This window comes from Convolutriloba macropyga, chromosome 8 (assembly GCF_964194025.1).
Source record: "Convolutriloba macropyga chromosome 8, txConMacr16.3, whole genome shotgun sequence".
Classification (NCBI taxonomy): domain Eukaryota; kingdom Metazoa; phylum Xenacoelomorpha; order Acoela; family Convolutidae; genus Convolutriloba; species Convolutriloba macropyga.
In genome coordinates this window covers 7437059-7458831 of record NC_134475.1, presented here as the reverse complement: position 1 = coordinate 7458831, position 21773 = coordinate 7437059, and the positions used below count along the sequence as shown (strand labels likewise).

General features: G+C 36.3%; 1 protein-coding gene across 4 annotated transcripts in view; it reads left to right on the top strand.

The window, feature by feature from the left end:
- The window catches only part of LOC142344425 (syntaxin-binding protein 5-like), a 148557-nt gene that overhangs the window by 100458 nt on the left and 26326 nt on the right, over positions 1–21773 (top strand). For 3 of the 4 annotated variants that reach the window (XM_075396057.1, XM_075396059.1, XM_075396060.1), the window contains exons 21-22: positions 12162–12455; positions 19914–20009. In XM_075396057.1, coding sequence (XP_075252172.1) covers positions 12162–12455; positions 19914–20009 — 390 coding nt within the window. The remainder of the gene's footprint in view (positions 1–12161; positions 12456–19913; positions 20010–21773) is intronic. The other variant, XM_075396058.1, reaches the window with a different exon arrangement.

The window sequence follows — 21773 nt, the reverse complement described above, 5'->3', positions numbered from 1 at the left end:
TTCGCGCTATAACCATCGGCCCGTAATTTCAGAATTACATCTCAAATTGCGTAATAGTCTTGATAATGGACTATCGTGTGCATAAACATACCCCATTTTTATAGTCAACATTAATATGATTAATAATTTACGTTAGATTACATTACGTCAGAGTTGGAAGAAGTAGAATTTTTCGTGTGGGACGAGGAGGGAGGGGTGGGTTACACTGTGAGAATGCATGCAATCGTCGTTCAATTGAGACATAGTACGATTTGCCGTCCTGTTGAGCGTTTACAGTTTGATCATTGTAGATGCAAGTCTAAGTGTGTGTTTGGAGAGATGCTTGGTATATGAAACGTAGATAGATTATTTCTGTACAATGAAACGTAGAAAGCGGGAAACTGGATCGACTGTTGGCAAAATCCTAAAATTGAATTTTTTTGCCGATTGTGGATTGTTGCGCGGCATCATTACCTGTGATCATGTTAATGACGGCTCCACTCATTCGTTTGTAGATTTTGTACCAGCATAGACTACAACTTTCATCTCTATTTTGATGTAGTTCCTAAAGTAAAATAACAAAGGTACTCTGAATGTAATTAAATCGTAAAATAGAAATATGTTGTAGATTTTGAAGGCATGTGGCATCCTACAGAGCAGATTGCACATGTTTTTCATTTTACACAACACATAATTGCATGCAACTGACGTGCATGAAATGAGGGTAATTTCATAACTGTTGTTGTAGTGCAGGTATAGAAAAATGGTGGAGCTTTTTAGAGTATATAAACCTAGAGGTACTAGGACGTACTGAGTAAGAGAGTTTTTGAGGAGATATTGTATGTAAGTCAAGTATGGTGTCAAGTGAAAAAAATAAAATTGAGAGCTAAATTGTGCCGTTTTACGAAACTAAGAAAGTTGTGTATTCGGTTTCTCTTCTTTGAAGTGGGAGGGCTATTCTAGAAGAGAGAAATACGTTGTAGAAAATGTTGACCAATTACGTTGACCAAAAATGTAGCAGAAATGGTGAATTTTTTAAATTTGCAGTTTTTGAGGTAGTTTCTAGCCTTGCTCGATTTCTTGCAGGTATGCGAATTAGGCCATAACCTTATGTCTGGTTTGAAAAGGATGGCAAATGATGGGTCTAATTGGTTCCCATTTTGAACTCTAGCTAGACTCATGAAGGTGGTTTTTTCAAAATGTTGACAAATAGATTTTAAAATTTGTAATTTTTGCGGTCGAACGAAATTTGAATCAATTTTTGTAGTCATCTTTTTTCAGAACATTTTGTTCTTGAGTGTTTCTTTTGCTCGTTTTTCACGTGAAGTTGCCATGCTTAATTTCTTGATCTTGTAAACTAAATTCGTTCACAATGCAAGGCAGATGTACTTAATTGGTGGAAGTTAACCATTAAAAGTCGAGTGAGAATTGCGCCAAAATTACCTTTGTTTGTTCACTCAAGATCTAAAATAAGCGCTAATAACATCATTCGAAGGCCTTTGTGATTGTATCCAGGCTATTATCCGCACCCTACTGAAGCGGACTACAATTAAATTCGTCCGACGATAGCTGGTTTGGTGACTTGTAAGAGAGCCGAAGTGAAAAGAGCCGAAAATTTATTTAAATTATTAATCGATTTATTAAGATAAATTTTGCCGCCATTTAAATTGCCTTCTGAAATGAGACTACCAAATTCTCAACCAATCACAACCGAGAATTAAAGAAACGAAATTTTAATATTTTCTAGTAAAAGAAACTGAAAGCTAATTAAATAATTATCTTGAAATTATCGCGGGCCACGGCCATGCCTCAGCGGTTTATGGGACATGATATAAAACTGTCACAACCGAACATGAGACCAATTAACCCACTTAAGTACTCTTCTTTGTAATCAACTAACAATTTAGATTAATTAAGGGCAACTTTTTGCTTTCGGCTGTTTTTAAATCAAGTCAGGTTTCGGCGCTTTCTAACGTCGGCTCTCTTGCACGTACTAAGCTTGTTTATTTTTTTCTAAAGAATTTTAAAAGCAAAATAGTTGAAAACTGTAGCTTTGAACTGACTTTGTCAAGCATTTATTGTAACGAGAAATTTATTGCTCTGCAGTGTAAAACATGAAGAATTGCGATATGCAAGATCTTATTTTAATTATCGAGATTTTTAGATTGGAGTAGGAACCCCGCAAATTTGCTCACAATGCTTAATTAATAGCCGCCTCCTCAGCCGGCTATTGTAGCTCTCCTATTTTTTATTACAATTCAAAGAATTTGAATTGTATTGGGGCGCTGTCGTTTTTTTTAAGATCTGTTGACACATTTTTATTATTTTTGAAGTCAAATTGGAGTAGTGATTTTGGTCACGCCGAAACTGGAACTGGAGCGGAAAACAAGTGCTTTTGCGGTGTTAAATTTTTTCTATCTAATTTTAAAGTAGTGAGAAAACGGTGATTGAACAAAAATTCGCTCTCTCGCTAGTCACTTTTCACTTTAATTTTTACTGGTTTTACATTTGTATAAGATTTTTTTGGTAATGTTTTTTTCCAATCCATTCATAGTTCATTCTAGGCCTAATTTTTTTATTTGAACTAAATTTGCCTTTCTCGCCAGTGGTTTTTTTGTTCACATGCGGCATTTTAACTTCGATTTTCTGTTTTTTTTTTTTAATTTATATCTGATTTTTTATAAAAAATGGTTTTCCCATTTCACTTATACTCCGTTGGTACGTCAGGACTTGTCCTGCTAAATTTCTTTGAGTCGTACGTCAGGACTTGTCCTGTTATGTTTTTTTTTACTTCGTCGTACTAAAATTTTTTTGCTTTACCTTACTTCACAGCTTGTTCAACGTTTTGCGTGAAATATTTTTGACTTCTCTAAGCTAGTGTCACTCTTCTCTTCTCTCATTCTGTTTAAAGTGTTTTTAGACAGCATTTGTACAGCAAAGCAATTCAAAATGAGTCAGTATCAAACAATTAAATTAGAATTAGAAACGGGATAAACCCATAAAGCTCAACTTTAGATGCCCATTACTCGAACCTTGTTCTCAGTTACCATCTCTAATGCTTATTGGTATTGATACTAGCCCCTGTGTCGTCTCACTACAAAACAGGAGTCTGTTCAGCTCCAAAATTACATCAAATAGTTCGCACTGTTTCTGTACAGAAATCATTCTTTCCATTAGTTTTTTCTCTTTCAATTCCAATCTTGGTTATGGGAATCAACGGCGGCTGTTTTCCGGCAATATGCCGGGTATGTTTTTATTCCGAAATTGACAATTGTTGGCCATACAAATAATTGAAATTGTTCATTACGCTTAATAATCTACTAGCAGAAAAATAAACAAAACACAACGTATAACAAAAGCCCATAGTTCAACATTTTGATGTCATAAAAGGCAAACCGCCTGACAATGAATAATAATTGAGAAAAATGTATAACGCCTTTGACGGCTTATGTAGAATAGGTCTCTTGTCCAGCTCTTTTTGCAAGGAAGCTTGCCAAGCTCTCTGAAAATCTATTTTTTGTCACCAAAAGCAAGAACTATTTGAAAACGAATAACCTTTGGATCGTGAAGTTCCAACCGCTGGACCCAATTATGACAACCAACATCAATAAAAACTAGGGAGGCCATTTAAGAAGCACTATAATTTTAAAACATTATTGCAGTTTTGTGGAATCTAAAACCTTACTCGTCTGTTACAGCTCAGAGTTGACACTGAAGGCCATATAGTCATCCTTTTTGAAATATAGGTGCTTGAAATATAACGAAAGACTGAAAACTGATCTAGAGTATATAATTGCTCTCAAATGAAGTTTATAGCAATTAACTTAGTAATTTGACAATGTAAATTGACAATTTTAACTACTCTCATTGTAGCAATTATTTTACTCCTTTTGGTCTTTTTAATGCGATTTTTCGCTTGATCGGTAGCTCACAGCAGGCATTAAGTTTAATTAGAAGCCTTTAGCCGGGTTTAGCAGCCGTTCAAGTGCTTAGTGTTTTGAAGCTACTGGAAGGTCGTATTTCAAGGTTAAAAGATCATTTTTAGGAGTTTTTGAGCCCAAAATGTTTGTTTGTCATTTTTTTTGCTGGACCAGTCTAAAATTGAGGCTGTTTGAAATTGATAAAGGTCTATTGCTAGACATAAGTATTTTTTCTGACCTTTTGATGAGATACATGCTTTGGTACCCAAAAGAATACGCAAATTAATACTAATTTTTACAATTTTTTTGAAATTGAAAAATTTAAAAATTTTGTTTGTTTTTTGAAAATTTTGATTTTTTGAATCTTTTCCGCCCTAGGTGTCAAGGAACCTCCTCTAAATTTTGATAATAGGGTACTGCATCGTACCTGTGGTAATGAAACGGTTTTCAACTTTTAAAGATCAAGATTTTTTGTGTTTGAAATTTTCATTTTTTTTTTACCTTATTCATGTTTTCCAGCCCCAGTAGCTAGAAAACCTCCTTAAGGGTTTGATAATCAGTTACAGGAAATTTTATACTTGCCATTGAATATTTTTCAGCTTTCTAATATCACAAATCTCAGCATAAAACTTGCTGGAAAACATGAATAAGGTAAAAAAAAGTTTCAATTTTTTTTTTTACCTTATGTTTTCCAGCCCCAGTAGCTAGAAAACCTCCTTAAGGGTTTGATAATCAGTTACAGGAAATTTCATACTTGCCATCGAATATTTTTCAACTTTCTAATATCACAAGTCCCAGCATAAAACTTGCACTTTTTCTGACCTTTTGAAGAGATACATGCTTTGGTACTCAAAAAAATACGCATATTAATACTAATTTTCACAATTTTTTTTTGAAATTTAAAATTGAAAAATTTAAAAATTGTTTGTTTTTTGAAAATTTTGATTTTTTGAATCTTTTCCGCCCTAGGTGTCAAGGAATCTCCTCTAAGTTTTGATAATAGGGTACTGCATCGTACCTGTGGTAATGAAACGGTTTTCAACTTATAAAGATCAAGATTTTTTGTCTTTGACAAAACTTGAAATTTTCAATTTTTTTTTAACTTTTTCTTGTTTTCCATCCTAAGTAGCTAGAAAACCTCCTTAAGGGTTTGATAATCAGTTACAGGAAATTTTATACTTGCCATCGAATATTTTTCATCTTTCTAATATCACAGATCTCAGCATAAAACTTGCACTTTTGAATTTTTGCGCTTTTTTAGGTTTCTCGAGCCTCACAAATTTAAGCTATGTTTTTAATATTTTTGCAATTTTTCGAGTTTTTTTTAAATTTTTTTCCGGCACCAGGGGCCCGGAAACCTCCTCCAAGGTTTGATAGTAAGCTGCTGCGTCGTTTCTAGAAGTAAGTGAATGCTAATCACTTTTTTTTGACTCGGGTTTTTTGCAATTTTTCGATAAAATTCAAATTTTCGAAAATTTTCCATCATCTTCCAAGCTGATGGATCTTTATGAGCCAGTGAAACTGATTAAGGTTTGAAATAAGGATACTGCATTTTCTTTTCAGACAATGAAATGGTTCTGAAGAATTTAATATCACGAATTTTTCTAAGGTTTTGTTAAATTTTCCAATTGTTTATAAACTTTTTGAATGGTTCTGCCTTTTCTGAGTTTAATTATCATTACTAGCGAACGAAGTTTGAGTCTTGAAGATGGTTTATTTGACAGAACTCCGGAGACAAAAAATGCTTTTGAACATTTTCAACTGCAACTTTTGGAAACTTTTCTTTTAAACTTTGCACCAGGCAGTTTTTTCTTCATCTTGGAAGTTATTCCTAGCGCGCGCTCTGTTAATTGCTCTCAAACGAAGTGTAGCAATTATATTAATCCTGTTTGTCTGTTTTTGTGATTTTTCCCTTGGCCAATTTTTTGTTTGACTAATTAGACTTTTCATCCTCAGAAGCGAGATAACGAGTTAGCGCCCAGTGGGCTTTATGTTCTCTTAGAGCCTTTTAGATCACTATTCTCAAGTATGCGATTCACAGCATCTGTTTTTTAGACTTATACTTATGTTATCGGCGGTTTTTAGAAATTGATCCCGCACCCCTCCACCACTTTTCTGAGTTTAATTATCATTACTAGCCAACGGAGTTCTTCAAGTCTTGAAGATGGTTTACTTGACAGAACTCCGGAGACAAGAATTGGTTTTGAACATTTTCAACTGCAACTTTTGGAAACTTTTCTTTTAAACTTTGCACCAGTCAGTTTTTTCTTCATCTTGGAAGTTATTCCTAGCGCGCGCTCTCTCTCTCTCTCTCTCTCTCTGTCGGTTGGTTTTTTTTTGCCGTGTCTTTTTTGTTCACGTTTTATCTCTGTCTGTTGTACACTCTATCTCACTCTGTCTATCTCGATCTCTTTTGTTGATGACGCACATCACCTACTGATATGTGGCGTGTGGTCATCATCTATTAACCTGATTGACGCTGAATTATAGTAGAAATGTTTTATCATAAATAACTTAACTAGTACTTTTTAGGAAGTCACTGTTAATTGCACTCAAACGAAGTGTAGCAATTATATTAATCCTATTTGTCTGTTTTTGTGATTTTTCCCTTGGCCAATTTTTTGTTTGACTAATTAGACTTTTCATCCTCAGAAGCGAGATAACGAGTTAGCGCCCAGTGGGCTTTATGTTCTCTTAGAGCCTTTTAGATCACTATTCTCAAGTATGCGATTCACAGCATCTGTTTTGTAGACTTATATTTATGTTATCGGCGGTTTTTAGAAATTGATCCCGCACCCCTCCACCACTTTTCTGAGTTTAATTATCATTACTAGCCAACGGAGTTCTTCAAGTCTTGAAGATGGTTTACTTGACAGAACTCCGGAGACAAGAATTGGTTTTGAACATTTTCAACTGCAACTTTTGGAAACTTTTCTTTTAAACTTTGCACCAGTCAGTTTTTTCTTCATCTTGGAAGTTATTCCTAGCTCTCTCTCTCTCTCTCTCTCTCTCTCTCTCTCTGTCGGTTGGTATTTTTGCCGTGTCTTTCTTGTTCACGTTTTATCGCTGTCTGTTGTACACTCTATCTCACTCTCTTACTATCTCGAACTCTTTTGTTGATGCCGCACATCACCTACTGATATGTGGCGTGATGTCATCATCTATTAACCTGATTGACGCTGAATTATAGTAGAAATGTTTTATCATAAATAACTAGTACTTTTCACGCCCCTTCAATGAAGCTAAAGCTAGCCTCACTAAACCGTGGCTAGCTACTGACGGAGCCAACCGCTTTCCGATCTTTTGAGAGCAATTCACCCGACGTTAGTCGGTTATGTTTTTTTAATTTGTCTAATTTGTGCATTTCTGTTTGCTGAGATGAATTATTTTGACCATGTTCTCGATATCTAAAATTGTTTTGAGACTAACATGCGCGCATTATCGTAGTCGATATTAAATTGTTTTTTTTTTCGCGCGAAACCACTGTTAATCATGTTCTACCCTCATTGAAGATGAATATTCAAAATCAAGCAAGAGCAGAGTCGTTTGTGCAAATGAATTCGCTTTGGTCAATTGTGTACTTGACTCGAAATTTAAAAGCAAAAAATCACAACCACTCACCTTTTACTCAGTATTATGTTTGTGTTATTGGACAATAATACAACATCAAAAGTGATCCAAAATATACAAAGACTCTTGCAATTTGTTTCTCGTTTCAGCTAGTGACTTTTTGGTGCGTCGGAACGAGGAAATTGTGTGAAATGTAAAGTTGAATCTTAAAATCGTAAGCGTTAAATTTCAGGATTATAAGCAGGGACTATCGCCTACTGTTGTTTTGTTCCGTTTTTTAGATGACTCTCACGCGCCGAGCCGCTTCTCTTTGCCTCAGATTACCATGCAGATTTTTTGATGAAAAAGCAGTTCTGAATTTTAAACAAATATTTTTTGCCCTCATAGAACGTTTGTTTAATTGCTCTCAAAGTGTAGCAATTATTTTAGTCCTGTGGCCTTTTTATGCGATTTTTCGTCTGACCCATTTAATTTTTTTTCCTCAAAAACGGGATAAATAGGTAAAGCCCTGATGTCATTAAGTGGCTAGGCAGCTCTCTTAGAGCCTTACGCCTTTATAGTCTCTACGTATGTAACTCACCAAAACTGTGTTGAGGAGACAATTTTATGAAAAGAAGGGTGGTTCTCAACCTTAGAGTTTGACGCGCTCTCAGTCACCCCTTTCTGTGACCCCCCCCCCCCAAAAAAAACCCCATTAATCACCCAATTCACCCTCATCCACCTGGCGATTTGAACCCCTCACAACCCTACCCCTCATCACTTGAAAAAGCACAAAGAAATATTTGCATAAAAAATTTACTTAATACTGCTTTTTTTAATAAGGTTTCATCGAATTTTTTCAAATTATCATAAATAAACGCCATAATTTTAAACAAAAAATTAACTTGTTTATCAGAGGTTTATGCAGTCAACTGTATAAATACTAAAATAATTGAAAATTCAGTGATTTGATTCGATAAGGGTTCTGGTCAATCGTTTTTGGACCATTTTTTTAAATTTGGATTGTTCAAGTTTTGAGTTTTTTTGGCTCATTAATTGCTCAAACGAAATTTGTAGCAATTATATTAGTTCTGTATTGTATTTTATGCGAAAACTCTTGACTCTTTTGACTTTTCGTCCTCAAGAACGGGATAAATAGGTAGCATTCGGAGGGCATTAAGTGGCCGAGCAGCTCTCTTAGAGGCTCTCGCTATGCGTCTCTAAGTATTGCCGGTCGTTTGAGAGCAATTTGCTGGACGTTAGTTGGTTATGTTTCAGTTATTTAAACCACGTTCTTTTTTATGTGATTTGCCGATTGATCTTTTTCTTCGGTCAAATGTGGCTTTGGATCTTCGGAAATTGGTTAAACTGGCGACATCTGCGGGCTCCTAGAGCTTCTGTATTCTCAGAACTGACAATTTACATAGATTTTTCGTTAGATTAATTTTGTAATTTTATGTTAGGTGTAATTGCCATTCCTTTACAGCAACTTTAAACTATTTCTGGTTTCTGCTTAAGTTGTTAATTGCTCTCAACGAAATTATCATATTAGTCTTTTTTATGCAAATCTTTGCTTGACCGTTTTGCTTGTTGTAAAATTTTGGAACATTTTTGATTTCTTGAGTGAATTGTTCACTCTTCATTTTTTTAGGGATCTAATTTTCTCTCGTTCTGAAATGAGGTTCTTTGCTAAAAGTGATTGTAAAAACGTTTCTCAGCTACACCCCTCGAAATTAAATTGCCCTCCCCTGTCGTTTGAGAGAAATTCATCCGACTTTAGTCGGCTTATGTTTATGTTATGAGATGATCAAGCTGTTCTGTATTCCTTCGGCAGCGAATTTGTTTTAGGGAAAAAATCGTTTGCAATGGTTCTCATTTGAGTCGTTTTGTTAGTTTTATAGTTTTTCATGACTCTCAAATGAAGTTTGTTGCAATTTTTTTGTCCTGTGGTCATTTGTATGCGATTTTTGTTTGACCAATTTTTCGTCTGACCTTTCCCAATCCGCACATGCAACCCACTGTGCTCAACCCATCACTCTCACCAAATGCCCCTTCAGTTAAGCTAAAGTTATTCTCCCTCAACCGTAGCTTGCTACTTATGAAGCCAAATGGTTGTCCGTCGTTTGAGACCACTTCGCCCAACGTTAGTCGGTTGTTAATAGCCGCCGTCAGCCTCTCAGACAGCTATTATTTAGGCGCTCTCCTTTTTGTTTTAGTTTGCTTTACCTTTTGATCACGTTTTTCGTTTTACATAAGTCACGATTTTCACGTTTGACTCCTGACTTACTTCACTCACTGCTTCAACTGAATGGATTTTAAATTTTTTCATGCATTGAGTTACGCAATATAGTGAATACGGTCAAAGTCAAAAAAAGTCAAAAAAGCAAAATCAAAAGAGACGGGGTAAACCAACAAAGCGCGGTCATTATGTCATTGAGATGTAATCATTGGATTTAATTGTTAATAGCCGCCCTCATCTTCTCAGCCGGCTATTATAGCGCTCCTTTTTTTTTACTTCGTCGAATAAAAAAAATGTTTCGCTTTACCTCATTTTGCCGCTTTTTCAACATTTTGCGTGATATCTTTTTGACTTCTCTAGGCTAGTTTCTCTCTTCTCTCATTCTGCTAAAAGTGATTTTGAACATCAGCTGCTCAGCAAAGCAATTCAAAATGAACAGAGTCATAAAAATTGAAGTCAGAAGTAGAAACGGGATAAACCCATAAAGCCTAATTTTAGATGCCCGCTATTTGAACGTCGTTCCTATAAGTCTTAGTTACCATCTCTAATGCTTATTAGTATCGATAGTAGCCCCTGTAGCCTATCTCTAAGAAACAGAAGTATGTTATGTTCAACTACGAGATGCCATCAAAATAAATCGGACTTAAAAATGTTTTTGTACAAAAATTTTTTCAATATCTATTCTTTCAATCCCAATCATGCTTATTGGAATCAACGGCGGCTATTTTCCGGCAATCTGCCGGGTATGTTTTGTTATTAGGGTTTTTTTGTCTTGTCTCGTGGTCTTAATAATGGCACTCATCGGCCCACAAATGAGACATTATTTACTTTATTTAGTGATTAATAGCCGCCCTCATCTTCTCAGCCGGCTATTATTGCGCTCGTATTTTTTTTTACTTCGTCAAACTTTTTTTCGCTTTACCATTTTGCCGCTTTTTCGACATTTTGCGTGAAATCTTTTTGACTTCTCTAGGCTAGTTTCTCTCTTCTCTCATTCTGCTAAAAGTGAATTTGAACATCAGTTGCTAAGCAAAGCAATTCAAAATGAACAGAGTCGGTATAAAAAATTGAAGTCAGAAATAGAAACGGGATAAACCCATAAAGCCCAATTTTAGATGCCCGCTATTTGAACGTCGTTCCTATAAGTCTTATTTACCATCTCTAATGCTTATTGGTATTGATAGTGGCCCCTGTAGCCTCTCTCTAAGAAACAGAAGTATGTTCAACCACGAAATGCCATCAAAATAAATCGGACTTAAAAAATATTTTCGTACAAAAATCTTTTTTTTTTTCAATGTTTTCTATTCGTTCAATCCCAATCATGCTTATTGGAATCAACGGCGGCTATTTTCCGGCAATCTGCCGGGTATGTTTTGAGTTGGAAGCAATTTTGTTTCCTACACGAAATATTTTTGATCAATATGTGAAATTTTTTTAGAGTTTTTTATATCTGCGTTTGGAAGACATTAAGCCAAACTTGAGGATAGGCGGGTTCGGAACATTATGCGCAACCGCACATTAGCCAGCCTCCTTGTTCAAAAAAGAACTCTGTCTCGATGACTTCACGAAAGAGGTTAATTAAGAAGTTAAGTCTGTTTCTATATACTGTAGTGGGCAACAGACTGGCAACCAGAGAGCTCCTGTTCGAACCCCTTTCTTTTTGCACCCCCTCTGATTTAAAGTTCCCAGCCTTTCGTTTGACAACAATTCCGACGTTAGTCGGTTTATAATCCGAAAACTCCCTCGAAAAAAAAGCTACATTCATGTAATCTTGCAACTGAAATGTTTTACGCTGTGTGTTTCCATGATACTACTGAACAGCATTTTACCAGAAAATGTTGTTTTCAACCTGAGTCTGAAGTCTGCTGAAATTAAAAGAAACAGGAGAGCAATATTCGGCGAACAGTCATGAGCTAAAATATTTCTAAGAGATTCCAGATGAAACAGTAGTAGAAAAAATTTTAAGAAGAATTTCTGCCTTTAATGCACTTTTAATTGGCCTAGTCTTCAAAAGAGGAGAATTTTAAATCTATGGTTTTCTTGTTTGTGTAAAGAAAACTGGAATAAAATGTGAGATACTTGCATAGACAATGTTTACCTTGTTACAAGAAATTCTGCGAGTTTTTTATACGCTATGACGAAGTGAGAAACTTGCAAAGATAATAATATTTATAGCTGTCCTAGTTCTTTCAAAAAATTGAAATGCTTCCAAGACGAAATGCAAGGCTTTATTTTTTTAAAGAAGGTACATAATTACATGTAGGTTGGAAGGAAGATTGGTTTCTAATGGTGAGATGAGGATAGATTACAGAAAGATGGAATTTGGATATAGTTTTGGGTATTAGTGATTGTGAGATGTTGTTAGTGTGTGTAGAGTGTGTATGTGGTCGTAGTCGTGTTAGAGGCAGAGCTGTTGAGGGGTGGGTAGTAGTTAGTCTGTAATAGATATACTTTCCTGTGCTCTTATCCTTTAGATCTATCCTCTCCCTCGCTAACTCTCTCTTTGACTCTCCTCCCGCGGGTGCCAATGCCGCTGCCGCAGCCTCCTCTTCCGCTACAGCAGCAGCTGCACTCGCGTCACCCGGCAACGCGCCCTCGGGAGGCACCCACCTGCTGGGTACCCAAGGTCCGGTGGCGGCGTGTGGCTCCTCACTTTCCCCAGGTGTTGCTGCCGCCAATCACCCCCACCTGCACCACCAATCTGCGGCAGCTGCTACTGACTTTGAATACCACTTGTGTGACATGACACCTGATGGCTGTACCATCAAGTGAGTTACTTATTGTCATGCCCACCCAATTCCACCTCCATCCACCCCGCCTGTCCACCTAACCCTCCTGCGTCTATCAGCATTTGAATTCCCTTCTCTATGATTCGGTAAATGTTGGATTTTGCTTAAAATATTTTCCCTGAGATTTGAGGGTTCAACTTTTATTAGCTTGCAATTGGCCTGTGCCTTGACACTCCAATTTTTTCTCTAAAGTCTATCTTTTATATATTCACATTAGAAACTTTTTCACAGCACTTAGGTATTTTTTGTTATGATGACACTTCAATTGATTACCGATTCTACTGTTCATGATATAAAGGGTGAATTTTTATTTATATAAAAGTTACCTTTGTTTTGAGATTCTCTAAGTGTTGGTTAATTTAAGATTTTAAACTGATTAATTGATATAAAACCTCTTGGTTCATCCCACGACCCTTCAATTAAGCTAAAGCTAGCCTCCCTAAACCGTAGATGGCTACTGACGAAGTCAACCGCTCGCCAGTCGTTTGGGAGCAATTCGCGCGGCGTTAGTTGCTTATGTTTCATTTTCTTCAAACGATTGTTTCGATGCTGATATTATTCATTGCATGACGTTCGTAATTCTGCTTCACACGTTGAGGTGAATGAATATATAGTAGATTTTGTTTTTATTTGCTCTCAAACAAACGTTGTAGCAAATATTTTAGTCCTGTGGTCTTTTTTATGCGATCTTTTGCTTGGCCGATTTTTCGTCCGACCCATTTGACTTTTCGTCTTCAAAAACCGGATAAACAGGTAGCGCCCAGAGGGCATTAATTTCTCTAGAGCCTTTTTTAGAGGTTCTTAGAGGTTAACCCCCATTAATAGGCATCCACTCACTAAACCGTAGCTAGCTGCTGACAAAGCCAACGGCTCGCCGGTCGTTTGAGAGCAATTCATCCCGACGTTAGTCGGTTATGTTTGTGTTTGGCGCCTTTGGTTATGTTTAGGTTTTTTTTCATTAAGGTACCAATTTCATTATTTGTTAGTTTATTCCCCCTTGCTTCCTATTCTTTGAATGAGATTTTATGACAATATGAGTGTTCTTTAATTATGACATCAACTAATTTTGAACATTTGATCGTATAAGCTACATCTTATAAAAAATTTCAGAACGGCGTTTATACCCCAGTTAGATTATGGCACGGACTTCAAAACCTTAATAATGGCATTTACTTTTTAATGACCAATCAGTCTACTTCTTAGCAACCTGTGCAAACCAAAATTACGTAAAAAGACGGTTTTTTTCATACATGGTAAAGAAAACAAAAAACAAGGTTTTGCGTTCTCTTTACGCGGAGAGAACCAACTAAGCCAACCGCTCGCCAGTCGTTTGAGAGCAATTCGCGCGACGTTAGTTGGTTATTCTTAGGTTTTTATTGAGGTATCAATTTCACTGTTTGTTAGTTTCTTTTCCCTTTTTTTTTTTACTTTTCATTGAATGAGATTTTATGGCACAAATTGAGGTTTCTTTAATTATGGCCTTCACTAATTGCACATTTGATCTTATAAGCTAGATATTCTTATAAAAAGCTCAGAACGGTATTCATACCCCCGTTAGATTATGGTACGGAATTTTAAAACTTAATAATGTTTTTTACTCTTATTAATGAGCAATCAGTCTACTTCTTAGCAGGCTATGCACACGAAAATCAAGTAAAAAGACGGATTAGTTTTTCATACATGGTAATGAAATCAAAAAGCAAAATTTTGCGTTTACCTCGTGGGGGTTTTCCAAATATTACTGAAAACGTGAGCTTATTTTGAGTACCAAAATCAGAAAATAACTATTTCGGATTTTCAATCAAGCAGAGCGTGTTGTGTAAATAGTAACACGGCCTTTTTTGTAGATCGAGAAATCATTTGTTCAATATAAATTAAGCACGGAGAAAATGGTTGTATAATGTTATGCCAACTGTGTTTAATTGCTCTCAAACGAAGTTTGTAGCAATTATATTAGTCCTGTTGGTCTTTTTTTTATGCGATTTTTCGCTTGACCGATTTTTCGTCTGACGCTTTTGACTTTTGGTCCTCAAAAACGGGATAAACAGGTAGCGCCCAGCGGGCATTAAGTGCTCTTAGAGCCTTTCAGCTCTGTTTCACAGCTCAAACTTTTTGGAGACTCTCAAACGACCGCTCACCGGTCGTTTGAGAGCAATTCGCCCGACGTTAGTCGGTTATGTTCATATCTTTTTAAATTGTTGAAAAGCGACACAAACATCAAATAACACTGAAATTTGATATTTTGCTGTAGTGGGGATTTCAAACCTGGCGGATGGCGGAATGAGGTGGAGTTTTGAAGTGAAAACGCGAGATTTTAATTTTGACTTTCCTATTGATTTCCTGTGTTGCATATAAAGAGCACAAATTTTAATTTTCACATTTTAAATGCCATTTAAGAACTTACTTCTTAGATGTTTCTTTTTTGAAGTGCTATTTAAAATATTATACATTTTAGAATAGAGTAAGGTATATAAAGTGCAAATTGACTCATATTTTTTAAGCGGGCGAAGTTTGCTTAGTTCATTTTAAAAATTGTTGTGGTTTTGGCTTTGTTAAGACTTCATTTTTAAGCTACAGAATGGCGTTTTTACTTATCAATAACGGGTCAGAGGTTTGCCAAAAACGAAAATATTCTGGGAATTTTTCACAGTAGTCTTGAACTAAATGTCCTAACAGCTTAAGTTTGCACCAACGGAATGCTTGAAAACAAGTATCGATAAGTAACAACAATTGGTTTTTCCTTGGGGGGGGGGGGGGGGTGGTTCAAACATACTGGCTAAATAATGCTGGGGGGATCGTGCAAACAGAAAAGAGCCGAATACATCACCAATATGTAGCTTTCATGGCATTACCAAAGTGTTATTGCAGAGTAGAACTGTTTTTTTAACTTAGAAGCATGTTTAATTAACAGCCTCTTTAATTTATTACACCTTCAATCTGCTGCGTCCTCTAAGGAAACCGGTTTTGACCATAATTAAAGAAGGCTGTGAGATATGATATTCCCAATATGGTCCGTATGAAAAATTGCCCATCAATAGTTATCATTTTTCTTTTAGAAACTGAAAAGAAGATCAGAAGGCATGTTGCGGCTTGCTGAAAGTTAAACACCTAACTAAAATACAGGGAACCCCTACTGTTGCATGTGCATAACTAAACCTATTGTGCGTAATCCCTGATATCAGTGGTTGGTTGTTTCCATCGAAAAAAAACAAGCTAGATATAATAAGCATGAATTGAAATGATGTATGCATTATAATTATACTTCTTTGGAAAAGTTTCAGTTCTTCAATTTAAACTGGTTAATAGGGTCAGTGCACAATCGGGGCACATTCTGCACCAAATGGGCTAAATGCGCATGTAAGAAATGTGATATTGTTTTAAAAAATGATTAGTTTTAGCGGATTCCTTTGCTCAATGGCCCCTCAATTTACGAAGATACGTTTTATATTTCAATGCGCTGCTAATATTGTTCTTGTGCTTCGTTAAAAGGCAAAAATGTGTATAAATTGACATTGCATATATCTGCAGAGCCTGCACCGAATTTATTTCACGGATATGTTACATATAATTTTGCGACTGTTTGAAGTGATAATTGTGGTGGCGGTAAAGCAAACTGACAGGCAAGCAAGCCGAATTTTGAAAATGAGGTCAAGTAAGCTGAAAAATTTTGGAGTACCCCTATTTTAAGTTGACCTTGGCGGGCCAGTGGGCGCACGTCGCGGCTTCGCTGCGATGACCAACCGGTAGTTCCCGGATTAAATGCCACTGCGAATGCGAGGAATGGCTTTGGACAGCGGTCAGCTAGGCCCGCAACCACTATATGTCTAAAAATGACGTATCTTCTTTTCAATTTTGTGCATTGGAGTACACTATAAACTAAAACACTATGCGCGTTTTGATTTTAATGGTTAACAATATGTTATTTCTGATAGATTGCATAACTTTTGGCTTGCTTTTATGTCAGCTTATTTTTACTTCGGCTTACTTTGCATTCACCGAAAATTGTCAGTATTATCCGAAGAGCTGATGAAACGCATAAACTGAGGATTGAACTTTTCTACGTGAAATTAAATTTGGGATTTTACATCCAAAATATTGTATGTGAAATCCGCAAAATGGCTGTTTTAAGTAAAATTCGAGGCCGAAAATGAAGTGTCAGATCTCAGTAACGGTTTTGCGCGGTAATGTGTTTTCGATTGCTCTCAAACGAAAGCATTAGGAGTTTCTAGGTCCCGGTCGGTTTTTTGATTTTTTGTCTGACTATTTTAGATAAACCTTAATGTTGATGCTAAAAAGAGCTCTCTAAGTCATGCTAGAAGTAGCTATGCACGTTTTCTTCTTGTTTCTACTTTTTTTCACACAACCTATTTTCTTGAGATTTAAAGGCTAAATTGATTTTTGATTTTTTGTCTGACTATTTTAGATAAACCTTAATATTGATGCTAAAAAGAGCTCTCTAAGTCATGCTAGAAGTAGCTAAGCACGTTTTGTTCTTGTTTCTACTTTTTTCACAAGACCTATTTTCTTGAAATTTAAAGGCTATAGCGTGGTATAAAGTGCACGCATTCCTGAGCAAACGTCTTGGAAAAAAACTTAAGACGCCTTGTACCATCTCAAAACAAACGTTGTTCGTTTATTTTTCAAAGCCATTGAATCTTAAACCAGAATAACTGTTGCAATTATTAAATAGAGGGCTATTTCAAGTACGGATATTTTTTCAAACAGAAACAGAACGCTGTAAGTGTTTGTTTGTTTCAGCGTCTTGTGCAAAATGCCTCAATCAGAGGTTTGAAGTAGCAAAGTTTGTTCTAAATATGATCGAAAATAGTTCTGAAAATCCCTCGGCAATTCGAGTTCGAAAATCCTCGGCTCTGAGCTCCAAGTTCCCGGAACTATTTTACGCATACTTATGCATCTAAATCGTGGTAAGACATAACAATTAAGGTAAAACTGACAGAAATTTCTAATGTCGATTATTGATCGCAGCCGTCAGATTCTCAAAGGCTATTATTTAGGCGCTCTTTCCAACTTCGTTTTACCCTATGATCACGTTTTTCGTTTTCATTGAATGTAATTAGTAATTAATTCAGCAATTTTAGGAGCTCAAAAAGTGAAATCAATAGAGAAGGGATAAACCAATGAAGCCTTTGCGCTAAAATTTAATATTTGAAGACGTAGTGTATCAACGTTCCATAGAGTTTACTTCTAATTGGCTTTAGTATTAAGATTTTTTCTCCATTATAGAGGCTGAGTTCACCATTGTTATCGAGTCTAATCAAACTGCAGACCGATATAGATCATTTTTGCAAACAATGGGCGTACGTCGATTTTTCTTATCATTTTTCACTTACTCTTTTATTCTTAACGGAGACCAGCGAGGTCAACGATTGATTTTTTTCCGGCTATATTCCGGCTATGTTATTCAAAATTAGTTTTTAATCGCTGCCGTCAAGCCTCTCAACGTAACGATTTTCATGTTTGACTTCTGACTTATTTCATTCGATTTTTCAACTGAATGAATTTTAAATGCTTTTACGCATTCATTTACGCAATGTGGTGAATACTGTCAAAATCAAAAGATCTAAATCAAAAGAGACGGGATAAACCGATAAAACCCGGGCATTAAGTCATTGAGAATTGGGTTATCAAAGTTTCCTTAGAGTGTTCGCTAGATTAAATTGGTATTAAGCTTATAAGCTTTCAGTTTATAAGCTGAACTAAGTATAGTTTTAGAATCCAACTGAAACTGCACGCCAAATTAACACTTTTTGACAATAAAAAATGTGCCAATTTCTTTTTTTTTCTGTTTCAATCACGATATGCATCAAGCGTGTCAACGGTGGCTATTTTCCGGCAATCTGCCGGCTATATTCAATTATATCCGACTTAAATGAATTTTTTGACAAAAAGTGATTGCTTTTTTAAATCCAACATTGTTTTTGAAAAAAATCAACATGAAATTTATTGTTCATATGTTTGAGCTATGTAAAACAAATAAAAATGATCGAGTACACTAACTAATGGAGGACGAGTTCTGATATTTTTACTTTTGTTTTTCGTCGTATTCATCTGTAGCTTTTTACTAGATCTAATAAAATCAGATAAATTTTTTTTGCTAGTTTCTGTCTTAATCTGATTGGTTAAAGTTTTATTTCAAACGAGGCTTATTAATTCCAGTTTAATTGCTCTCGAGCGACGTTTGAAGCCAGCATTATAGAAATGTGTGTTGTTTTTGTGCAAAGTTTTTGCTTGACCGTTTTTGCATGTTTGTTCTGGAACATTTTTTGACTTCTGGAGTGAGTTTTCCTTTAGTTCATCATTTTTCAATGATCAAAGTTGCTCTCATTGCGAAATAAAGTTTCTTTAGTGAAAGCGATTGTGAGCGAAAGGAAATCAAAGCCATTGTAGCTGAGTGGTTAAGATGTCAGACTGGCAACTTGGAGGTCACGGTTTGAAACCCGTGGTGTTGGTTTTCTTCACCCATAATATATGTCTAAGCTACACCCCCTCATTGAATTGCCTCTGCCTCGCGTTCGAGAGCAATTCATCTGACGTGAGTCAGTATATGCTTGTCCATGTTTCTTCTTAGTTGACGGATGAACGTGAATTTCGTCGTGATGCTGGGTTCACGTGATTTAAGTAAATTTAAATTTATCAGACTTTAAAGTTCAATCTTTGACGTGATATTACACCAAGTTGTGGTTGAGTTTCCTAAACAATTTGTCCTTCGTACAATTATTTTTTGCTTTTTTTAGAATTTGGAGCTATGAAAAATCTATCGATTTCCTGTCGAAGCATATAAAATTTAAGGTATAACGAAATTGGAATGTTACTAAAAATCGTTGTCGAAAACAGGCGATTTGCTCTGGAATTTTGCCATTTGAATGTTTACTTTTGTTACATTTGACGTTTAATATATACTTTCTTGTGGCCTTCTGAGTCATTTCAACCCATTTGTAACTCGAGTCGTCAAAAAACAGTAGTCTAATACAATCTTGTCGACACGTTTTTGTTTTTCAGTCTTTTAGTCGGCGTTGTGTTCTGGCCTGGTGGTGGGGGTACATCTGTTTCAACTTAGGTTAAAGTAAGGGTTAGTCAGTCGCAAAGCCTTAGATCAAGTAGACGTTAGTAACAAAGAAGATCTTTTCCATTTGTTCCCCCAAGTACGTTATGCACTCGCCAGTTACAGAGGACGTGTCATTACATAGTAAATAATTATTTCAAAATGGCACGTGAGTGTGGCGGGTGCAAGCGTACCCACTAGGTTGGGTGTACAAACGGAACAGATCCCAGAAAAGATATCCAAATAAGAGATCTATGCCGTTTACCTAACGTGTCGTTTGAGAGCAATTCCGCGTGCGGTAGTCGGATTAGTTTTATACGAGTGAGCTCCCATAATTCTTTTCAACTGTTCTGAGAATTTGCTCTGTGTTTTAGGATAGCACGAACCTTCTGCTTTTCTCACGGAGGTCAGGCGTTCTATTTGTGCTCACCCTTCGAACTGCAGAGAATCACTATATCGTCAGAGTTATGGTTAGTGTGCAAGGAAAAACGAGCTGGTAAATTAGTCTGAAGTAATATAGATTTTTTAGCTGAAATATAGCTTAATTTTTTTAAAGAAAGCTCTCGCTTTTGGTTTAAGATGTGTCACGAATAAGTATCCAAATTTTGTCGACGGAGATTTAATCTACCAGGTCCTGAAAATTGTCTCTGATAGCTTGTTGTCATTTCCAGGTGCTACTTGATCCATAAAATAGCTACCATTAATAACACAACGATTGAATCTATTCAATTGAATTCGATTGAATCTTATTTTTCTGCGCTTATAACCTTTTTTTTAAAAAAAACTCGAGAGTAAAATGGTTTACGTGATCAACTTTGTCAGGAAAGCATTATTAAGGAAAATAATGTTTGAATCGACTGATTCAACCGATTATTTTGAATTCATTAATCCGGAATTTCATTTTCCATTTCTAAATAGTTAAATTGGATTTATTGTAGATAAAGTTTTACCGCACTGTTTTAGCTGCTGGTTTTTAATTGCTCTCAAACCAATTTTGTAGCTGTTATTGGTGCTGCGGTCTTTTTATGCGTTTTTTGCTTGAACGATATTCGTGTGATCCTTTAAACTCTTAGTCCTCAAAAATGGGATAAACAGGTACCTCCCTCCCCCTCATTTCCTCATCCGTCACCCCACCCCGCACTCCATCTCAATCCACCCGCGCAGCTAGCTACTGACGAAGCCAACTGCTCGTCAGTCGTTTGTGAGCAATTCGCCCGACGTTAGTTGCTTAGGTTTTTTTATTTTCTCCTATTCTTTTTGAAGAACATTTGATCAATAATTGAACGGACCTGGTTTTAATGCCATAAAAAATTGACGCTGAATGAAGGGGGTTCTCTAAATACTGCAAACAAATTACTGAAAAAACGGAATCTGAGTTCAACAACATCTGATTGCTAGTTTTGATGGAAGTGATTCGATTGATTTGAATCCACTGATGGTTCCTCATAAGGCAGAAAGATCTAGAAAACTTTCCGGAAGAGAATTGTTTCTGAAATTTAAGTTCAGAGCATCATTAATTACTCTCACACGAAGCTTGTAGCAATTACATTATTAGTCCTTTTCGTCATTGGTTTGTTACCCCTCCAAATGCATACCCTTTCTCCCTCGCCCCACCTTCTGCCTACCCCCAGCTACCTACGCCCGCACACCTTACCACATTGCCGACTAAAAGATGGGCGACTCTAACTATATAATGCTTTGGGTTAGTTAACAGTTGTTATTGCACGATTCTTCGAGTTGTTTCCGATATTCTACCGACTGTTTTATGCAATTTTTGCTTGACTGATTTTTCCGCTGACCCTCATCAAGAAAAAGGGATGAACATGTAAAGCCTAGAAGGCATTAAGTGGCTCAGCAGCTGCAGCTCTCTTAGAACCTTGCTCCTAATAGTCTCTTAGTATGGGATTCACCAAAAACTGTTTTGAGAAAATTTGGTGTGAACGGCGGCTCTTAATCCTAAAATTTTAACCCCCGGAGTCACCACTTCCGCCCCCCCCCTCAGTCTCGTTTCAGTTATCAAGGATCAATGGAGACTGAGCGATGACTGAATAAAGGACGGCGGATAACGACCAAATTTTTATAATCTCTTATAATTTAACTAAAAACAACTCAACCAAATTCTTCAGTTATACATGTGGTCTAATTCGAAAGTCGATTTACGGATGATCTGAAACTAGCAGGCTGGACATAATTAACACTGATCAGAATCGAAAGAAAGCATGAGCCTATAATCA